The sequence below is a fragment of the Phaethon lepturus genome, unplaced genomic scaffold (assembly GCF_000687285.1).
Source record: "Phaethon lepturus isolate BGI_N335 unplaced genomic scaffold, ASM68728v1 scaffold16694, whole genome shotgun sequence".
NCBI lineage: Eukaryota > Metazoa > Chordata > Aves > Phaethontiformes > Phaethontidae > Phaethon > Phaethon lepturus.
Window position 1 is genome coordinate 30,886 of NW_010534144.1, and position 22,923 is coordinate 53,808.

General features: G+C 41.0%; 1 protein-coding gene across 1 annotated transcript in view; it reads right to left on the reverse strand.

Annotated features, from left to right (window-relative positions):
- The window catches only part of TNFRSF11B (tumor necrosis factor receptor superfamily, member 11b), a 16,343-nt gene extending 9,547 nt beyond the window's left edge, over positions 1 to 6,796 (reverse strand). The window contains exon 1 of the mRNA XM_010285447.1: positions 6,704 to 6,796. Coding sequence (XP_010283749.1) covers positions 6,704 to 6,733 — 30 coding nt within the window. The 5' untranslated portion in view covers positions 6,734 to 6,796. The remainder of the gene's footprint in view (positions 1 to 6,703) is intronic.
- Between the last annotated feature and the right edge of the window lie 16,127 nt (positions 6,797 to 22,923).

Consider the following 22,923-nt stretch of genomic DNA (forward strand, 5'->3'; position numbering starts at 1 on the left):
AGCCAATAAAAACTGAAAACAATTCAACACAATTTGAGAGGAATTGATTTAAAAATCAAGCAAAAAAATACTTGAACAATGAGTGTGTGAGACCATGCTAAGTTTTTCCTTTGAAAGTACCAATAGCTATGAACTATTAATGGCAACCAGAATACTGTTAATCTAAATGAGCATAACCAATAACCATAATAACAGGATTAATAAATCAGCATCACTAAAAGGATGGTCAGCCTTTGCATTTGATTTTTTCTTTATGTTTTTAAAAGAAAAGCACATCACACCTGTCTTCCCTTCTTCCCCAGAAACATACTTTATGTAGCTGCAGTAATCCACCCATCAGTGGCTGAGCTGTATATATATGCAGGATCCAACTCTTATTTAGTAAACAATTATGACAAAAGATTCTTCAGTCAAACTAAAGCTATAAATGCAATCAGTATCTCAGTATTTTAGCAGAACATTTTATACATAATTTTCAACATAGAGCTAGATTACCACTACTGTTACTCTTTGACTACTATGATCCTATTAGTACAGTGAGCTGTGCAACTCATTGCCACAGGACACTGTAAATGGTTGAGTTTAAAATGTTGTTTGACATAGTAACAGAGGAAAATAATAAAGGGCTATTAAACAGAAACATCACCTTTTGATCAGGAAATCCCAAACCGCAAATTGCTTGAGTCTGGAGGAGTGTTTTGGAAAAATATCACTATTTTCCTGCCTTTTTCTTCCATCTCTTCTATGAATCAGTTATCAACCCCTGCTATAGACAGCATATGGGGCTTTTTAGGGCATTTTTTCTGGATTCTTTTTTTCTTAGACCCAGCACAGCCGTTAGTATGTTGTAAAGTACATTTCTAGACTCCAATCCCCGATACCATACTTCTTCATAAGACTACTGTAGGTCCCTTAATAATACTTAGGAGAATAGATCTGCAAGATTGTCTTCTATACAAATTGAAAACACCTAGCACACACGAGTATTCCGCATATTAATATGCAACCTGAAAATCAGAAGTTGTCCTTGAACCTACATCAAGTGCCAAAGCAAAAGCAATCTATCTTTCCGAAGTTTTTCAAAAATGTAGGAAGAATGGTGGAAGGTAATTAAGTATGATTTTTACTAGTTTTACTGCAGCAACTTGGCACAAACAGAATGAAAAGACTCTTCTTGTCCCCTCGCTCACAGAATAAGCTAGAGGAGAATGTCACTAAATCTCTTGCCCTAAGACACACTGAATCTGTTTGAAATTGTGAAGTTGGATCACCTGTTAGGGCAGATTTGTAGAGCAAAACAGATGGTGCTGAGCACCTGACATCCACATTATGCATGATTCAGAGTGGGTATTTTGGACTAACTTCAGTCTGCTCTCACGGACTGAGCATGCATTAGTGGTTACAGTGCATCTGGTGTGCCTCTGGAGTCCATCTCTGGATTTACTTTCATCAATCCAGTTTACTTTTGTAAATCCACTTTGTGCACTCCAATTCTGCTCTGATGTGCAAACTAAAATACAGTAAATAAGGATGATCAGGAGGGACACTTCAAAAGCATGATGGCACTATCTGAGCACATGAAAATGCCATAATCAGAACTTAATAGTTCTGAATGTTGGTATTCCTTAAAGCTCCACAGAAAGCAGGATTTCTCCTATAATCATGCTGGCACTGTCCTGTTTTGCTGTTGCTGGAGAAGAAGGCATGTTCCAGTTTGAAAGGAAGAAGAAACTAGAAGTCTGGCTTCAGTTTACTGGAATCAGAAGTAGGGGCAATGAGCCTCTTTAACACTTAAGAAACCAAAGCTGGAGTGTATCGGTGCAATGCTTGGCCAAAGTTATGTATTGGCCAAAGTTATGGATTTGCCATTCAGAAGACTGCATAAAATTCTGTTCATCCTTGTTTAGGAAAGGTTAATTCATCCTGGAAGAGGTACAGAGAAAGCTTAGAAGGAAACGGAGAGCTTCATCTTGAAGAGGATCTTGACTTGTTCAATAGCTTGGCAAGTCAAAACAGTACCTATAGAATCAGTACAGATAGACAGTGAACACACAGAAAGAGAAGAACATTCTCCATTAAAGAATAATGCTGGCAAATGAAAAGGGGATTCTCTTAGCAGAGGAAGTTTGGGAACAGCCTTTTACTGAGCAGCAGGTGCAAGAAACCCAAGTAGTTTAAATATAGCTCTCCATGCATTTCTGAAAGCAAATACACCATTTGGTTTCCTGGAAGAGCTGGGGAACGAACTGAAAAGATCTAGGCAGTTTCTTTCCATTTTAAGCCATAAGCAAATCCTTTATATCCCAGCACTGATAGAAACCAATGATACTCAACATCTTGTTCATCTCAACAAATTAACTGTTAGTCTGATTCAGAGTGGACTCAACTGCGAACGGTTTTCCTAGGGGTAGTGAAAGGCAAGGCTCAATTTAAAAAAACAGTCCTAAAGTTTTTTTTTTTCTATGAATATGAAATGCTATCAGTAACGAAATAGTTACAACAAAACAAAACTAAAACAAAATCTAATGTCATTAACTACATCTATCACATAGTGTGTAAAATTCAGTTCTAGTTGCATGGGCGCATTTCTGAAAGGACTGAAAAACAGTGTCCTCATCCATCTCCCTGGGCCAAATCCTGGGTAGCTCTAGGGATGGCTGTCTCCATGTGAAGAACTGGGATGAATGTAAGTACCAAAAAGCACATCTAGTGCAAGTCAGTGTCATGCAAGTAAATACTGAGAACGTATTCCAAACGAGTTACCCAAAGGTTAAAAAGCAATTATTTGACTGTGTCACTGAACACATTAGGCCTGAAGCTGTATTTTTCCATACCATCTTTATGTCAGCATAAACAATGCTAACATAAAAGGCTTGTTCAGTCCATTTATTTGATCCCTTAGAAGATGCTTTTGAAAGAGAAATAATGTGATTGTAAAATTCCATTTCAGATCTTGCGCATGAAAAAAGTATACGCCCTTTTCTTTCATCTTTAAATGTAAGGCAAAGAGCCACTTGCTTTTTCTTGTTGAATTAAAATGAACTGGAAGACAAAGCACATAAAGCAAGAATCCTTCAAGCATCATCCCCTTAAATCACTGCTTTGTGAGAGAAAAAAAAGTGGCTTTTCAGCATATGAAAATATTATTATATAGCTTGGCTTTGTGGTTTTGGGTTGCAGACCAAAGGAGAATGTTTCATTTGCTGAGAAAAATAAATCTGTTTCTGTTTTGCATTCCACAACTATTCCGAAGCATATTTTCCTGTGTGATAAATAATTCTTCAGGGCATCTGTCAGATTGCTCCTAGTCTTCGCACTGGGTTCAAAGTAAAACCTTACAATTCTCCTACTTTGCTTTCTACACAAAGTAGACTTACCCTTAGGCAGAATGCCTCACTGAAACCATGCACAGACCCCAGAGAAATCTCAGTGGCAAAAAATAGCAGTGAATGATATTAAAGACGTGCTCCTAATCAATATCTTGTCAAATCAAACAGTATCTCTATATCCAGTACATGACAGTGTCATGCCAGATCAGATCCATGGCTATCTATTGAAAATAGCCACTGTAAAATATTTGTCATCTAAAGAGAAATGACTCCCATCCATCTGGGAGATATTCAAATCTCATCGTCCTCACTTTGCTGTTCTGGGGGGCCCCATGCAATCACCGAGTTTAACTTCTTTGGGCTGATACCCATGCAGAACAGCTTACCCCAGGAGTCACTGCAGGCTCACTAGGAGCACAGCCCAGACGAAGGACCTTTTTGGCAGACCGCAGCTGAGCGTCAGGTTCAGAACGAAAGCTAAAACAGAGTAGTTTTTGCTAGTTTTGAGTTTAGCTTATAAAGCTGTTTCACCATTCTGCCAACTGCTTCAATGCAATCCACTCACTTTGGACATAATGGGACCTACTTTTGTATGGAAGATGCTTTATAAAGTGAAGGCTGCTCTTTCACATAAGGAATATAACTAGTGACTCTCCTGAGCCACCTGTATTCGAAACTGAGGCTATCAACCTCTGTCTTCCTTCCTCTGTCGGTAAAGCAATAGGTAAGTAATACAAATGTCATAGAGACTTTGTGAGGCACCATTAGTTGTCATTCACTGAGCAATTTAGGAGTGTAAATTATTGTTTCATTTTCAGTGGTAGGAAAATGACATTGAGCTGAAGAGCAGTTTTACGTCTTATCAAAGAAGTGCTAAATTGAACGTCTTCATTTATATGAGATACATTTGCCTTGAAGCTTGTGGAGGGAGAAAGCAAAAAAGACTAACCAGCTATTCACCAAAAGATGTGTCTTATCCATAACTCATATTTTGGAACATTATTCTTCAGAGTGACAACAAGATTTAGAGCTAACCCAAACCTGGCATGTTACGTCCATGACTACAGTCTGCCTTTGCACTGAACAGAATTACTCACTGACCATCTAGCTAGAGAAACAGTATGACCAGTATTACGTGCAAACAGGTGTTTTTTCTCTAGGAAGACCATCAGAGTAGTAAATCTACTAGCATAAAAATCAAATACTGAAGGAACAAAATTAAAGTTTGTGTGACATTTGAACAGTGACAATATCTTTTAAAGCTTCTTCTGGTAACCTTGGTGTTTTATTTTTAACCAACACACATGCAGACAGACAGAAAGTAAGTCAGACAGAAAGATAACTCCTACCCTCGCGGGCTGCAAAGCCACTGCTGCCTACACACAGCAAACCCAACAGGCAGGCCAGAAAAAGCATGTCACATGCGCCCAGAGATCCAAAATAGAGAAAGGTCAAGTTTAAGGGTCAAGATAGTTACGTGACAAGTAACGAGATCCAGCTCTGGGGAATTTCTTTCAATTCAGTCCGATTTCATAACGCCTGTCTGTTTGTAAGCAGTTTTAGTGTTCCAGCAAACAACACGTACATGCATGCACCATCACTGCAGGTCCCCTTTCTGAAACCTTAGCAAAGACGCCAAGGCTGAAAGCACATCATGTCCAAAGAGTCTTTTTTAGCTATGGTGTCTCCAAACTAGGTTTAAGGTATGTGAGACAAACGTACATAACTTTGAACTGCTTGTTGTGCCTCCTACAAGTCTTCTCATAAAGCAGATACTAAAACTACTTCTCAGAGCTCTGGCACATCTGACAGTGCTTAAACTTCACTGACAGTACTCAAGCTTCATACAAACTTCAAATAAATTGCTTTTAAATAAAAATTTCAAAAGAAGAGTTGAATAATGAAGGTCTCTGGCATGTACTCCTGACAGTAACGTATTTCGTCTCCGAGACTCATCTGCCAGAAGATTATGCTGACCTTCACCAAATGCTATTACTTCATGGGAGAACACTAACAGGCACATTACATGTAATCAAAATCAAAATACTGGTGTGATTATATTCTGACAGCCACAGATAAGAAGCCAAACTGGTAACAGGCTATTGCTGAAATTCCCAGATTAACTTCCTGTGCTTTCATGTAGACAAAGACGGCACAACACCATACATGAGATGAAAAAGTTGTCCTGCATTTCAGTTTGCTGACCGCGAGCCTGACAATTTTTGCTACCCTTGCACCATTAATTACTTTGGGTTTGTTTCTCAAAAAGCTCTTTCAGAAAGTTGTACAGAGAGTAATAAACATGTATTACTCATCAGATCCTGGAAATCTCGTTGCATTTATAAAGAGCTTTCAAAATAAATGGATCTCAGTTCTAACGCTCTGCCACAACATTAATGCCACTGTACTCACCAAAACAACCCAGGAGCAAGTTACTGTGCAGGCATGCATAACAGCCTGCTCTGAATATTGTTTTTAATGTTTTTCTGCGAATGTTTTCTCATCCAAAAGATGAATAGCCTCCAAATAGAATCTGTCTGTACGCAGGTTTTAATTAATCTGACATCACATACAATTCCATATGCCTAAATGGATTAAATGACATTTTGAAAGATTTACGGCACTGCTAACGTCTCTAAATTTGCATCTGGAAGTATCTTGATAAATCACCAAGTAACCAGAAACTTATTAAAGCAGGGGCTTACACCAGATTTAACACAACTTTTTCTGTAACTGCTACTGACACAGCTACTAAGGCGTCACTTACTTGCACACGAAGCTGAATTTCCTAAGCCAAAACAAGCACCACACACTTGTGCTTTTTTCTGGAGCTCACAGTGGTTTTCCTGGGTAAGAAAACCAGCCCAGTATCTGACATACTGACCAGTGCCACTGCAGCAGAGATTACAGAGACAGGCAGGGATGGAGCTTTTGTAAATCAAAAACACCCCAGCCTACAGTTCCTAAATTCATTCCTAGATACAGTGCTTAGTGTCAGCCTGGTATGATGAAACCTTACAAAAGGAGAGAGGAAGATAGGAAAAAAGGCAAAAGAAAAGCAACTCATGCCACTACCTTAAGAATGGGGTGAAAATCCCTGCTGCCTCCCTGGAGCTGGACGTGTCCATCGCACTCCAAACCTCGCCAGGGAAGCTCAGCGTGATGAAACAAAAAGGGTTTACCAAGAAAACGGACAGAAGGCAAAAAAAAAAAACAACAACCAAAAAACCCCAAATAAAAAACAAAACAAAAAACCCCCAAACAAACAAACAAACAAACAAAAAAACCCAGAAGAAAAGCTGTATGTCTTTACAGCCTGATCTCTGAAGCTGTAATGCATCTTAAAGCCTATCTACCTCTCTGAAGGGACTTACCACAAGCGTGCAGCACAGGAACTTGTTCATTGTGGTCGGTGGAAGAAACCTCAGCGCGCTGGGAAATCAGGCAGAGAGTCAGCTCCCGCTCCAGTCTCCTAGCAGCCTGCTTACATCCCCCAACATTAAAGACACGATATATATATAGTCCCGGTGTAACAGGAAGCTTTGGCTCAGCTTTGATCACTCATTCCCTACCATGACCAAACTTTTCTCTCTCACTCGCTCACTCTCCCCCTCTTTTTTTTTTTTTTAAAGGAACCTGTAAAACTTGATGACTTAATGGAACCCTTTGAGTGCTCTAACCACAGACTGGAAAATGCAGGAGGGAGTGTCAGGGGCTGGCCAGGGGAGGGTTTAATTGGGCTCTGGCTGTCTGGCTGTCTGTCCCCCCTCCTCTCCCCTGAGCAGCTGGCTTGGAGGGGAGAGGCGCGCCCCGGGGGGCCCCCGGGGCCGCCTCAGCACCCCGGGCGCACGGGAGACATGGCCAAAAATCACTGGGGGAGGCTGAGCCCCAGGGCCCAGCGGCAGTGCAGCCACCCGCTCCCTGGGCCCTTGAGCGCACGCTGCCATTTCCCGGGGGGGGAAGAGGGCTCCTTTTGGCTGGGCTCCCCAGGGATTTCCAGGAGGGGGGCTGGCTGGGAAGCAAAGGCCAGGGAGGGGAGGCTGAGGGGAAGGAGGATCCCCGGCGGTTTCCCATCCCTGCCGAGGCAGGCCTGCGCGACAAGACGGGTGTCTGGCTGCCCGGGCCGCCCGCCGACCAGCGCCAGCCGCGAGGGGCTTTGTGGGGAGGGGAGGCCTGCGGGAGCGATATGGGGCTTTTGCACATGGGGTTGTGATCTTCCGTGACATTCAGTGTCCGAAAAAAGGGAAGGCTCAGTGCTTTCAGCAAGCCCTTGTCCACAGGAGAGGCCCCACTCAGGGGCTTGTGCTTCCTTCCCCCACATGCCATGCAGTGCTTTTGGTTAGAAAAGGACATTTTTCTAAAGCCAGAAGGATTAAACCCTGCAGGTGTTGCCCCCGTGGATTTCTCAGCGGGCTCCCTGGAAGCCCCAGGGAACCTGCGTGTACCAGGCGCTGAGCCGAGCACTGCTTCCCGAGCAAAGGTGTGGAGAAAGGATTTCTTTCCACAACCTGCAGACATTCAGAAAGTGATTATGGGAGGCTGTGGGATCCTGGGGTAGAAGCCAAACCCAGATGTGCCTCCAGTTTTCACAGATGGTTTTCTCTCCCTTTTCACAGGCCAGACCAAAACCTCAGGTCTGGATATTCCAGCTCTCGCGCATTTGAAATCTGGGGCCCACGTTGGCTCTGGGTTGTGCAGTTTTGCCTCTTTGAATCACAAGGCTGAGTGGGATTGGCAAAAGAGTGAGGTGGAAAAAGCCTGCATATTGTTTCAGAAAAATTCAGCTATGCTAAGTCAGGAAACTGTCTTCTTCAAGAAAGAAAGCCTCACACATTCCTCCTTACACGTCTGTAACCGTTTGAATACCCATCAAGCATAACTTAAGATTGAAACAGATGCTGAGTACACACTTCAGGATGACAAAAATTCAAGACACTTGAATTAGTTCTAAGTTCTTTGTAAGAGGTGATATGTAAACTGGCACAGAAACCCTACGACCTGAGGGAATATGGCTGGCATCTGTTGGGTAGTAGTCACCACTCAATTACTATTGCACCTTGAATGGATGCTGTAACTCTTCCTGTAATCTTTTCAGAGTGTTTTAGTACTTTAGCATTTATTCGTAGATATATTTATGAGCATACTGCCCAGATAAAGGGACAGTAGTCTAATAAACAGGATCTACTTCTGCATTTATGCATTTTCTTTGTGGGTAGGGGAAAGGACTATATTTGAAATGGCCACCTTCAACCATGTAAGGGAGCACAACTTCAAGTGTCAACCAGAATGCTATAGCAACTCCATCAGCAGAAGTTATTTAAGCCAAAGTAGCTTTATTCCATCAGAGGCCAAGGACTGGACATGGCAGTGTGTCTCTCCACCAGTATCGATTCAGAGGTCCCTGGGAGGTGAGTGAGGCTGATTGCTTCCTGCTCAGATACAGCAGAAAGAAAAGCACCAAACCTGTATCAAGCTCCGTGTGGTTAATTGGACAGTATAACTGAATTTCAGTGGGCTTTGGATCGGGCTGTGTCTTCTCATTGCTGGTCCCAGCCATAAATAAGCAACAGCTGGCTCTCTAGAGAAATAAAAATGTAGCTCATAAGCCTGTGTTTAAACAGGTTACTTTGTATAGAGAATATTGTTCATACCAGAATTTTCTAGGGATTGAAATATTTTATTCCATGAAACAGACCAGAAAACAAATTAAAAGTCCATTAAAATTCTTCAGCTGAAAATGTGGCTATGGTTAAGAAGTGGCATCTTCTTCGGCACATCTGCTTTATGTTATATTTGTGTTCAGAGTTAGATTTGCTGACTTGCCTGAGAAGATATTTTACTCCCATAAACAGTGAAAGAACTGACACAGGTTAATGAGAACAAAACAGATCCTCCTTGAGTCCATTCATCTAAATGGAAGGGGGCCAAGGTGTATCTGTTTCAGTGACCACAGCAGGTTTGGACAGATGCTAAGGAGACCATCATCCTAACGATACATGAACATGAAAGTTTCAACTATCTAATCTCATTGGAGGCTGTGGAGCTGGCAGTGGGTGTTAGGAAGGAACTATATAGTTGTACTTAGCATGTTTGATCTGGAAATCACAAATAGACAATAAATACAGGATCCCACACTGCCATTTTAGTGTCACTTTTCAGAGAAGAACTGCACTTGAACAAGGTTTAAACTGCAGTTTGAATGTTTTCACAAGTGCTTTACAGCGTTGCCACTTTGCCTTTGGGAATTAGTTAAGATGTGCTTTGCAGAGCATGGAATCATAGGACAAGGCAGTAAACCCTGTAATAAACACTTGTCCATGCTACAACCAAGCTGTTCTCAGCAGTGTTTAGAAGAACCACGTTTGTGAGTACATGTCATAACAGGGAAGGGACACAGCCTGAAATCGTTTTTTAAAAGTTAAATTCCTTTAATTATTCATTATGCATAAATAGTTTATAGGATGTAATAGGAAAAGAAACTAAAAAACCAAAAAAATCAGAATTTATTCTTTTACTAACAAACCTAAAGTAGTGAATATTGGCATTAGGTAGCCCATTCCATGTTACAGGATTATGACTAGTCTGTTTTAAAAATCATTAGTTAAAAGTGATGCAGCAACAGCCCTCTAGTTAATAAAGATGGTTCACTGCAACTTGTAACAGTACATAAAACTGGAGAATAAGGACCACTTTCACTGGGCAGACTGTAAGTTACTGATACCACATTGCTTTCAATCTGTAATGATGTGCTTTTGGTAGGACATCAGCTTATTGATTCAGTAGTAGTCATATTTCCAGACAGGTATTTATCTTTCCCTGGTTTTTATCCTCACTATTTGTATTGCTGCCCTGGATGTTATGATTGTTATAAATCTATTTTTGCTTCCATGCATCATTATAATCACCAGGTCTATAAATGGCTTTGCTCTTTCAGCCTGTCTGCTATCTGGAAAAACTCACAAGTCCAGACCAGTGAGTTGGTGCTGGCAGGTGAACGCTGCGTAGCTGAGTCATCTCAATATATCAGTGTGATGTTTATTGAGCCCAAGCAACAAACAGTGGGAAGACTGTGGCTTCAGGCTTGAGACTCAAAGTTCACCACACATTGCGTTTAGAGAACACTCAGAGCTTCGTCATTAACAGATTTCTGTCAAACCAAGGGAAAGAGGGATCTCAAAAAGATCGATTGCCTCTGAAAGCAAACATACTAGTAGCTGCAAGAAGGACACAATCTGGCACTCTACCATGCTGTTACAGCAGTCCCTTAGAAATTAATCTCTCTGTTTAAATTGTAAGAACTGATGATCTGAACTATCCCGGGAAAACTTTGACAATGGAGACTTAAGGAAAACTGGTAATCTGTGGACAGTGTAGTAGTTCAGGTAGCAGGAAAGCACGTTTCAGATTTTGCCAAGGTAGGTGAAAACCCCCTGCAGATATATCCCCATCCTTTTTCTCTCATATAACTCAGAAACCCTGGGAAAAAGATTTCATGCCAACATATACTGAAGGAAGAGAAATGTTATTTAGCTAATAAAGTTGCCAAAAGAAAACTTACACCTAAGTGGTTATCTTTGTTTTAACTGTGTGGCTTGTTTTATCTTGTAAATGGTTTTGCCTCATTTTTTTGATTGAGACCTTGGCTCATTTTGTAAATCTGAGGCAGATATGAGGTGCTAATATACCGAAAGAAAAACTGTATTTGTCAAACTACGTATCCAGAGAAGGAAAAGTAGAACTTGTCCTATCAAAACAGAACTTGATTTGGATTATAGGATTTGAAGGTTGCAATAGAGGAACTGAAAAATTACGAGCCACAGAATATATGAAGTTACCAGCCATAAACAATTAAATACAAACATTTCCTCCAACTTCAAAATTAAGAAAGCACATATTCTTTGCTGCTCAGGCTTGCCTACCTAGAGAATTAAGCCAGCTTGTGAATCTGGAAAGTGCTGGTTCTCTATGTGAATACCCTTAGCTTGCAGATAACATTCCTTTCTCTAGACTCCTTTCAAAGTGGATTCATACCACGTCACTCATCTGGGTTTGTGAACTTTTCAGCTTGGGTAAGCAACCTGAACCAAGTAGAATCAGACTCCTGACTTCCAGATGGCTGTAGTTGAGAGTAAGCCCTTGACCTCTGTATGGGGACCACCAAACTGCTGCACTGTAAACTTGCATCCCAGCCTGCTTCACAGTCACTCTGACCTACAGGAAAATAACCTGGAGTATAGGGGATACCAGAGGAATGGGAACTGAGAAATGGCCGTTTCATTTAGTCATTCCTGCCTTGGCCTTTTTTGGCCTTGAATTTCTTCCTAACTTGATCTCTGTGGCATCAGGAGGCTTCTTGCAATGATTCAGATCCTTCAAGCACTCAGAAAGCTGTAACATCTTCTGAAAAACTCAGTCGTAAACCCCAACCATTTGATAAGAAGGAATTTATTGTTCCCAGAATCAACATTTCCAGTTAACACCAGTACTCCAAAAGAGACAGCACATCCTTTACCGAAAGCTACAGAAACTGGAACTGAAACGAGACAAGCTTTAGTCAGTAAGATTTTCTGGCTAACAGGTTTTTCTTTTTTGTCTGTACTAATTTGCTTGCTACTCTATAATTGAAGGTCACTGGTTAAGGAAAATGGTCCTGTTAGCTCATGAGGAGCGGCTGTAATTTCATTGCTTTCAGTCTGACTTCATTGTGTATATTTGGGTGGTATTAACATAGCACCAATTTTCCCTCCTTCTGGTTTTCCACATACACAAGGATGTCAGGCCAGCACCGATGCCTTGCTCAGCCTTCAATGAATTTTGCATGGACATCTGAGGTTTTTTGCTACATACTCTGTATTTAAATCTCTCAGACACTGGGTTCATTCAACTGTGAACCAGCTATTGGCTTGTGCGGCTTGATGGACAGCCTATATCATTTACATCCAAATGGTTTCACCACCTGTGGATTAGTAGGCTCTCCCCTTCCAACCAGGAAAGTAGTTAAAGGCAGTTATCATCTATGAGAAGAAGCAGGCTGCTCCTTGGCATAGGACCTTGTCTGCTTCTTGTGGCAGTAAACCTCTATACAGTACAGCAGGGACTTTGAATGCTGAAGAATCTGAAACACAGGTGAGATAACAGATCAGAACCTCAAGTGTAGACTTTACTGAAGTTGGACAGAAAAAGCACTGTGAGAGTGCAGCCTTTTAAGGAAGTCAACCAAAGTAAGAATACTGGATATAAAAGCAGTATCTTTCAGCTGCAAATACCAAGCAATCAATGTCAGTCCTGTGAGGTAAGCAGAGAACATTATAAAACCAGTAATTTCAGACACATACGGCATTGCTTTTTCCTTTATTTATAAAAAAGTTTCTGACCTTGCCCTCTGGCATGTCAGTACCATGCTCCTTTGAACTTCCTCAAGAGTCTCTGTTTCTTCCACTGAATTGGGTTAAAGCATCTTGTCCACACCTTTGAGAGATACACGGTCCCTTCCCTTCCTAATTATTTTCATGTTCTTTTTCATGTGGCTTCTGTTTCCTTCACCATGCGACTGAGGTCAGCCTCATCTTGCATATTTTCCCACAACCATCCCTATGTCTTCTTCAGTACTGTCATCTGTTCACAGGGCACCCTTCTTGAATGAAGTTTGAAGACTCTACTTCTAGTCCATCCAGCCTCTCTGAGAGCAACCCAGTACCTGTGAGAGATGAGTGTCTGAGGGGCAGGCCAGACTAGTATAAAGGAAGACTTGTTTCAAGTGTATGTAATATATGTGTGTATACATATTATAAAAAAATGAAGGTACTTCTCTGCTGTCTACTTATTGCACTTTTAAAAACATTTTAAAGTTTCTTAAGAAAGTATGCTGCCTTCCTCAGACTTTGTGCAGCACCACCCACAAAAAGCCCCACTTAATGACTACACAGAGAAACAATCACGATAAAGTAACATAATCAATAATGAACACCCAAAGTTTCCTCCCCAAAACGACTATCAGAATTTATTTGAAATTCCTTGTACAATGTCAGCTCTGCAGCTTCTGGCTTCAGAGGAAATGCAGTGGTGCAAGCCAAGAAAAAAAGGAGGGACCTTCATGAAGTAACACAGAAGGAATATGCAATTTGTGGATGATGGCAAAAGTCACTTGGAAAGCTTGCCACGTCCCTGCAGAAATAGCACACACACATGTACTAAATGCTCTGAAGCACCTTTTAGGTACTTTTACTTGTGGCCAAACTTCAGGCATAATAAAGCTTTTGTCCTTTTCTTGGCAGAGAAGGTTGAAAACCAAAAAAAGGAGGGGGGAGAAGGTGGAAGGAATTTCAGCCTCCTCAGAAGATGCATTCCAGCCAGCATGGACTGCGCTACATCCTCCCTGGATGCTCCAGCACATTCCTTTGCTCCGTCTGACCAGACATTTTCTTTTGTTTAGTCCATCAGTGCCCTGCAAAGTATGTTTTACCTCCTCAGCAATGTGGAGTGCATTGCACAGTCCTTGTCTCCCAGCTCTGAAGTTTCCCCAGATTTAGCATTTTTATCACATGCTGCCCTTTACTCACTGTGTTAATTCTTGTTATAAATTTCTCTTATTCAGCACTCACAAGTGAGCTAAATTAAGCTGTGGTGGAAGCCAAACTAACTGTCGACTTTATGCATGTTTATTCTGTGGCACCCTGAGAGCAACAGCACAAATTCCAGCGCTTCACCCAGCAGGGACCAGGGATTTTAAAGAGATTGCCCAGAGACAAGTGACTATTGTCCACAAGGGAATGCTGTTGATTTAAAGAATTTACATCTACTGTTCTGTGCCTCAGTTAGCACTGTGTGTTTGCTGTAATCCGTGCAATGTGAATTCTAAGCATTGGATGCTTGACTGTCCTGTATGTACCTGTGTGTGTGCAAGATGCACCTCTTCATTGAATCCACCTTTATTCACCCCTCTAAAAAATTCTAGGCTTCCCTCTTCGCTTTCTTCTAAGCTTGTCTGCTCCCACTGTTTGGGATACTTTGCCTTTGATGCTCCCCATCAACTTTCTAGCTTCTGCTCCTTTTCTTGAATGGGGATGTTCATATGCTTTTGTATTTCCAGAGATAATAGAGTTGTTCTGGCCTGCCATCAGAGTAGGCAATACAGCTTTGTACTGTAAGACAACTTTGCATATTACCTTTTGAATATCCTTTCAAGAATATCACTACTAGGACAAATGCTAAGGAAGGAGCCCACAGTCAGTGGTGGTGGGCCGTGAACCAGGCTTGCCTCAGTGAACAACAAATTAAAGGCTCCTCCCGCCGAGCTATTAGTAAGAAGCAGATTTTTTTTTTAGCAGGAGCAAAGCCGAGCTTGCTTGATAAAGCCATGTATTGCAGGTGATCCTGCCCACTTGAGCTCTCATGAAATTTTGCAGTAAGTGTCCTTGCGGCTATGATTTCAACTCGAGGAGATGGAGGCATGGCTCCTTGGCTATGTCTGCTCTTGGACTGGCTTAGGACTCCAGGGTCTTCAGAAGCAAAAAATAAAAAGAGAGGAAGTGAATGTTCACCCTAGTAAAAAGGATTAACACAGAAGAGAGGAACGTAGTTTTTTCTGTGTATAATCAGATGCTGCAAACAAGAAAGAGTAAGAATTTTAAAGTGCCCTTTCAGTTAAAGAATTCAGTGCTGCTGCTTTAAATTGTTGATGCTGACTGCACAAGGAAAGCTACCAGCACTCTGATTTGTTCTGAGAACTTCTCTCTAAAATGTAAAAACCCTTCTTATCGGAGAAAGCCTTTCCCTTTTCTGCTTCTGCCATCTTTTTTCATATTGCTATAAAAAGGCTAACAGTAAATGTCAATGAAAATGAAGGCAATGTGGAAACACATAGGAACTGCTGCTCTGTTTTTTTTCCCTGTGAATTCTTTTAAATAATTTTGATCTGCATCCAGAGCAGTTTATGGAGGCACAAAACAGTGGAGCAGCAGGCAAGAATGTGGAGTGAATACTAATGCACTCAAACACCCTCCCCCAAGCTCTCTAAGCCTAAAAAATCCCTCTGCAGCGTAACTACCAGTTCCTGTAGGGCTTGCTTATATCCTCATGGAGGAAATTCCTTTAGCATTTGATAGAAAATTATTATCTTTTCACACACTTTTTGAGCTGTTAGAATTTAATACAAAATTATATGCTTGCCATATCACAGTTTGGAAAAAAAAAAAACCAACCTACAGACTGTCACGAGTAAATTCTAAAAGGTTTTTAGGGCAGATTTTGCAGAAGAATAATACTTTTTTGTAGGACCTGCCTGAATACCTCTTGTTAAATACAATAGGCTTTCTTCACAATAGCAGAATCTTGAATTAAATAGATTTTTACAGATAAATTTACCAGGGAAGATTTTTACCAGGCCCTTTAATGCAAGAGGGGAACGGAAAGGGCCCACCTGTGAAAAACAGAAGAAAACTGAGAAAATAAAAAATTAACTTTTTTTTCACCAAATATGATATCAGTTCTGGAAGCCTAAATACTTAAATTATTTAAACCTATTCTGCACAAAATACCACAAAAGGCCTTTCTTCTTCTTCTGATTTCAGAGGCCTAATTGCAATCTGACATACAACCCAGAGACGCCAGCTGAAGTCAGTGAGGCGCACAGGCCACAGTTCGGGGCCAGGCTGGTGTCAGAATGATTTTTTTTCAGTAAACCATTAATTTTGTGACAGGGACCATGTGATGTCTGTCCTGCGATAGCAGACGACTTCCGTCAGTGACATCCCCTTTTCTGCTCCCTCCACCACATATTTCTCATTAATTGGAGTTCCATTTTTCCTCCCATTCTGCCTATAAAATGATTTTACATTTGCAAAGTGAAAACACCCTCAGATGGCCACCCAAAAGGACAGATGTAAAATTTCGGTGTAAGTGCGCATTGGATGGCTCTCTTCCGTACAGACCTGGGTAACTCCGAGGACAAAGCGGCTGCTGTTCCTGCTCACACGCGGAGTTTGCAGTTGTAAAGGGATGAAAAGCGTCACAGTTCCATAACTAAATGCTGCAAATTTACTATTTATAAACCTCGCGCGTGGGTGGCAGAGGCTGTTTGCAAATGTCTGCTAAATCGAATGTTCGACCTCCTGCCCACGGGGACTGGGACTGCCTGGGAGTATGGACGTAAAAGGAGAAGGGAGGAATTGCACATGACTTCCCCAAGGCCATTTCTCCACAAAGGAATGGGTGGCCCAGCGTAAGGCTCTTGAAAGAGCTGACTTCAGTTCTCTGCTGTGGCACCGCCTCGCCCACGCACTCCCAGCAAGACATCTACAGCGATCTCAAAGGTACTTTGGCTCTGCAAGCAGCGATGAGATCTGACTGTCTTGCAAGATGGAGCCTGCCATTTATTTTTGCCTTGCTTTTTAATTCAGTTTGGGTAAAAAGCCATAAACGGGGTTTACTAACAGATTAATACTTCAAATTGGGATGCAGTCGGATTCTGCAGTGAGAAGAGCTATATAATTACCTTGGGTAGGTAACTAAGAAGTGGTGCTGACAGGCCTTGGCATTTAGTGCACTGACTGTGACAATGGAAAGATTTATTCAAAACTACTGTGTCAATTAGAGTCTGTATTTTATTTCACTGCAATATGCTTCTTGGTGTTTTGCTTTGTAGCTTATTTAGCAAAATAAGCTCCCTGTTGAATACATCAGATGACTGTTAAAATGAGTCAAAATCCATGTTCTTCCACAACAGCACCGCACAAAATAGAGAAAAGCAAACTAAAGCCAGACGTGCAGACGAGAAGGATGGCGAAGGAGACTCATCAGCCACCCTGGCAACAGCAGAAGTCAAACAGCGGCGGTTCTCTCTCCATCTCCCCTCTCTCTGCCACGTGGTGGTAGGGGCTGGATTCAATCAGAAGGGGAGAATGAATCTGTCCATTTGGAGCAGAACCCAGACCAAGGACCTCTGAGCACTCTTGAGTGGGTTTCCACTGCCCCACGGTGAAGACCTGGGGTTTTTTCCACACCTTTATCTCCATCTCCACATCTTCAAGCAGCAGCCTTGCTGCCTTTCCCTCATCTCACCCCTCCCTCCCCAACCTTCCCACATCTTCCATCCAAAAAGGAAGAGGAATAAAGCTATTATGTTGCTTGCTGCCACTACCTTATTTATTTTCCTTGCATGTTGTGACACTTCTTTTGGGGCCTGTCTTTGCTATTTGCATTTTATACTTCCCTGTTTTACACTATTCACAATGGGGCTGTAGCCTCTTGAATGTTACCTGAATAAATAAAATCAAGATAAAGTCAAGCATTAGATAGTGGCATCCCACGCACCAATTAAGAGTGTCAGGCACTCAGACATCAAATCAAAATTTAGGTGAGAGTCAAATCATGTGTGGGTCCCCCCCCCGCCACCAGCTAGTGTCACGGTATGCCAAGCCCTCATTCCCAAGATCTGTAAGCACATGTCCAACTCTAAGTGTGTCGGTAACCCACTGGTTTGAATAGAGTTACTCACACGATGAAGTAGTGAAGTAGATGGGAGCTTCAGTATTGAATTGAACAGCAGAGAAAAAAGTTTTTTAAGATCCATTGAAAAAGTGCTAATTCAAACCCCATGTAAAATGTGGGCTAGTCTGAATCAGCTACATTATTTCTCCAAAAATATATACAGGCGTCTTGGCAAAGCTCACTTGTTATTGAATTCATTTTTATACTGCAAGTTACGGGAAATTAAATAATACCTCACATTTTTCTTTGTTATGGAAACAATGTGAAAATATTTCCAGTTAACAAATGCTAACACCCTTTAGTAGTCTTCAAAACGTAACTAGAAAATTGACATTTTTCTTTATGGTGGTCCTAATTAAAAATCACAGATAGGCCCAACTTCTTTCGCCCCAAAACAATGGGAAACCTTTTGAAGTAGTGCATATCAAAGAAAGAAAATGCAAGTGAAATGTAAAGGTAGATAGTTTTCTGGTCAAATAACATTTTTCTTTCTTTTATTGTCAACACTTCTGGAGATCCTTTGCTTTCTCACATGCTGGATGATTGCTTGGGGCATGTCACTCTTTCTGAATCGTGTACGTTTGCCCACCATTGCATTTGTCCTAATGACTTTTCTGTGAAACCACAGTTTATGGTACCTCCTAAGGGTATTCACAGTGAAAACTTTGTGCATCATTTTAGGGGTGTTGAAATGACTGAAACACAGTGAATAAGAGACATACAGGAATTTCCCTTGCCAGCAGGAGATGAAGTAAACAAATAAGAAAATACAATTTCATCACAAATCCACGGAGGTTAGAGTTGGGTCACCATGTCAAGCCGTATAGAAAGAATAGCTTGGTTTCCATGTTCATTAAATATTCCTCCTCTCTGCTGAAACTGCAAGTAAGAATGCTAATTAGCACTTGCCACTCTACATTGCACTGACATTGTGAGATGTCTAAATATTCATCTGGCTAAAAATCTGTAGTTTCTTGTGACCTAAGTTATTTCTGAAGCAATTGTTTGGAGGTAAACAATTCTGTTTCCCCTTTTTAAAACCTTTCTCTCCATCTTCAGCTGTTCTAATTTTGAAAAAAATGCATCGTTAATTCTTAAAAAACCCCCAATCATTTATTGCTACAATAACGTACTGCATGTTGCTCAAAGGATCACGACAGCTATAAAATTGTGCACTGAAACTATCGTATTGGCGAGATTAATTGCATTGGCCAGGTTAATGGACTCCAGAGCCAGAGAGATCCTTTTGCTTAGCAAACATGACTGCTTGTGTAATACAGATGATGCAAATGCTCTGAACTGACTTAGAGAAGATCATGTGGAAATACATGCCATTTTGATTGTAAGATCACTCCCTGAAACCCTAAGGTGTTACTCCATTGATTAATTACTAAAAGCATAAAAAAAAGTGTGTCTTGTCTGCATACATATGGCATCAACTTCTCTTTTATGTGATGCAGTTCAGACAACAGCACTCCGCTAACTCAGTATTGAGCCCAGCAGCTTTTGTCCACTTTTTCCAAAGAGACATCTAGTCTGTATTCAAAGACATCAAGAAATGGAGAATACACCAGTATTCTTGGTATTTTGTTCCAATGGTTAACCACCACCAAAATTATTTCCTGCCTGCTTATTTTCAGTATCTTCTGATTTAAGTTATGCAGACAGTTCTTCCTGATGTCATTTTGAACAGCTGAAGCCTCAGTCCAACACCTATTTAAATCAAGGGAAACATTCCTATTGATTACAAAGAATATTGAACCAAGCTCTGAATTATATATAACACTTCTCTGTGGTTTATGAGATGAATGTTAAAGAAAGTCTCTCTTAATTTTCCAGCAGAAAGAGAATATGAATGATAGAGAGAATGCTGCCCTCTCATGGTTTTATGGATGAATGTATTCTCATAATATATTAAAAACACAAAAATAATATTTTTAGGCTGCTGCATGCTAATCTGTTCTCTTTTATATGTTGCACTGAAAGGCAAACTTGTAACAGGCATCACTCCTGTCACGATAAATGATATAAAAGCACTGAAAACACAGCCCATTAAAGGCAGAGTTGGAGGTAATGAAGCACAAGGAGAAAGGGTGATGCAAGAGACAAGTTTAGGATCACTGTTTTCCAACCAGCTCTGTAAGCTGAAGCTGGCTGGGATGCAGCTGGGTACTCATTTTGTTCCCCCTGCCTGAAATCGTGGAACCCCACATATTCCCAGAATGAGGACTCAGCCGTTCTCCAGGTGAACTGTTTCACATACCGTGCTTTCCCTGCTGGAGAAGTTCTTGGTGCCACTGAGCAGGAGGTACAGGAAGAACTTCTCTAGTTTAAGAACAAGTCAGTTCAGCAGCGTGCACCCAAATTACTGGAATCTATTCGCCCTCCAAATGAGTAATCTTCTGTGCATGCATAAAGGAACAAAAATAGGTACAAAATGACTGCAAGCAAATCAGGGCTTCATGCACATCCTTGGCAGCTGTTGAGCAGTAGCCAACGTATCCAGCATACCCCGCATAGCCAGTGTATGCAGGGCCCAGGGCAGCTACAGAACTGACCACAAGATCAAAGCTGCCGTTGGCCTTCTGTGCCCTCTGTGTGCACTCTCTGTCCAGTTGATAATTTGACCTTTATTGTCTTCATGACCAGTTGAAATTTCACAATGAAAAACATGACATCAAAGGGGAAGACCCCATGCGGCGTTCTCCCTGGAAAAGGATTCCTACAGCCTATTCAAAGAGGCCCTCTATTTTTTGGTAAGGACTGGATAGCATACTGCATAACCTCAGACCATGAGCTCAGTCATGTCCCACATTCTGCAGAATCCTTCATGTGCAAAACCATGAAAGAAACCACATCAAGACGTGCAGACCATTGAAAACTTCAAGTAAACATTACCCACATTTATCTATCACTTTCTTACTAGGAATAACAAAATTCTATCCTGACTAACTGCTAAACTATGTTGAATTGGAAAAAAAAATGCATAAAACAACTAGTTATATTTAAATAATTCATAGGCCAGAATAGAACATTGGGTCATGTGGCTTTGTCTTCTATATAACATGAGTCACTGAATTTCACCTAATTACTGCCAATAACTTATGTTTGACTATAACATAGTCCTCCATGAAAGCATTAGTACAAAAATGTAAAAAACCCCAAATATTTCTCTTTTCCTTTAGCAGATTGTGAAGGTCGAATCTCTCTTATTCTTAAGTGTTTGAGCATTTCTCCTTCACTTCTCACTGGAAGATAACTGTCTGTCTTTCAATCATTATTTCACAGCTTCATTGACAAAGTATATGTTAATTTTACTGATAGATTTTCCCAACAGGTGTTACTGAAATGATTTTTTTTTTTAATGGAGACTTTAAAAAAAAATCATGGCTGTGTTTCCACAGTGGTATTTTTTAATAATTATGGGTGTAGTCATGACAATGTAATGTAAAATAAGCTTCTGTTCTGATGTGGGGTGGTAAACTCCTGAACTTATTGAAAGGAGAACTTTACCCTTAACACATTGTGAATGATATAACCTACCCATTTTCTCAAAACAGGACTAGGGAATTTCATTCTAGCCAGACTAAGGCTAAAAAATGTCTTGGATACCAAACATGAGTATTCAACATATTTCAAAGTACTTTATTTTGGGGCAGGTTATAACGCTGTAATGGGGTGAATGGCAGCAGAGTAATTCTGATTTCCAGTTGGTCTCAGGGAGGAAAACCTTCTACCACTTCTATCACAGTCAACAAGAAATGTACCTCTGAACACAGACTGGGTTTAACTACTCTTGAGTGTCCAAGAGAAAATGAGAGTCGAGGCTTCTGCAGTTACTCATCTCTGTATCTCCCTGGTGCCAGCATTGTATGTTGTGCTAAGCAATTTTAAAATTTTAAAATGTCAGAATAAAGGTAGAATAAAAACATACTGCAAGTACTTTTTCTTCTCCATTTCTCTGTAACGGTTTTCTGGGCTTCAAGAGTCAACTCATTTACCAAATCATATTCAAAAGATCACTTGAACATATCCCTGTGTCCCTTCCCAAAGCAATAGCATCAGGAAAAAAGAAATAAAAGCACAAAAAAAGCTTATGACTTTTAATATTGCTGTATAGACCAAAACAGGGTAAATATCTGCTTCGTATATGTCTACACAAGAAGAAGGTCCAGACTGGCTAAGCAAGCTTACCTCTTTAATCCCTCTCAAAAGACTCAGGTGGAGTAGGTGTCTGGCAAATTTATCAGAGAAGGCTCACTTTGGGAAAGATCACAGAACATAAATTTCCATTCCACAAAGAGATCTGATGTTGGCAAACAGAAAGAGGTGCACCTGTAGAAAATCCACAGATCCAAAGAGAAAGCTTCACAGGTTTGCATCTTCTCTGATCTGTATGATGGTATAAGACGCTTGTGACTCATTCAGACACACAGCTTGTTACCAAGGCTATCTTGTTACTCGTGTACTCTGGGTTGAAATTATAAATGCTTCCTTAATAGAGGGTTGTACTGAAATGTGTCCAGTTTGCATTTCTCATACTACATTGCAAAGGCATATAAGCAATGATGCAAGTTAAATAATGTTTATCAAAAACAACCCTGGCGTTTTGATTCACCCAGTCTGCTAGTACATGTTCTTTCTTCCTCTCTGCAGCTATGCTAAATACAGCCTGGCACATTTTATATATTTGGGCTGGGAAAGCATTTAATTCTTTACATCATGCATCTTCCGAGTCTTAACCAGAAATACACTTTGCCAAATACCTCTATTTATGCCAGTGGATAAACCTGATGTTACAGGGAACAGCTTCAGGAGACTGTGCTATCCTAGCAAACAATGTGCAAGCTCTGTAGCCTGAAGCTTCAGAGAAGCGGCTGACGGGCAATAGTACAGACCCTCCAGCTTCCAGCAATACCTGTAGCCAGGCAAGACTGCTACTACTGAAACCCCAGCTGGCGTGGAAAATAAATGATGTTTCTCCTGAACACACTTTCAGTCAGTATTATCACAGGACAACAAAGTTTTGGGTCCGCTGCTCTAGAGGACACAGAGCTACCCCTGAAGGGGCTGAAGGGAGGAAGCCGTAGAGCTATCCGCCACGGTA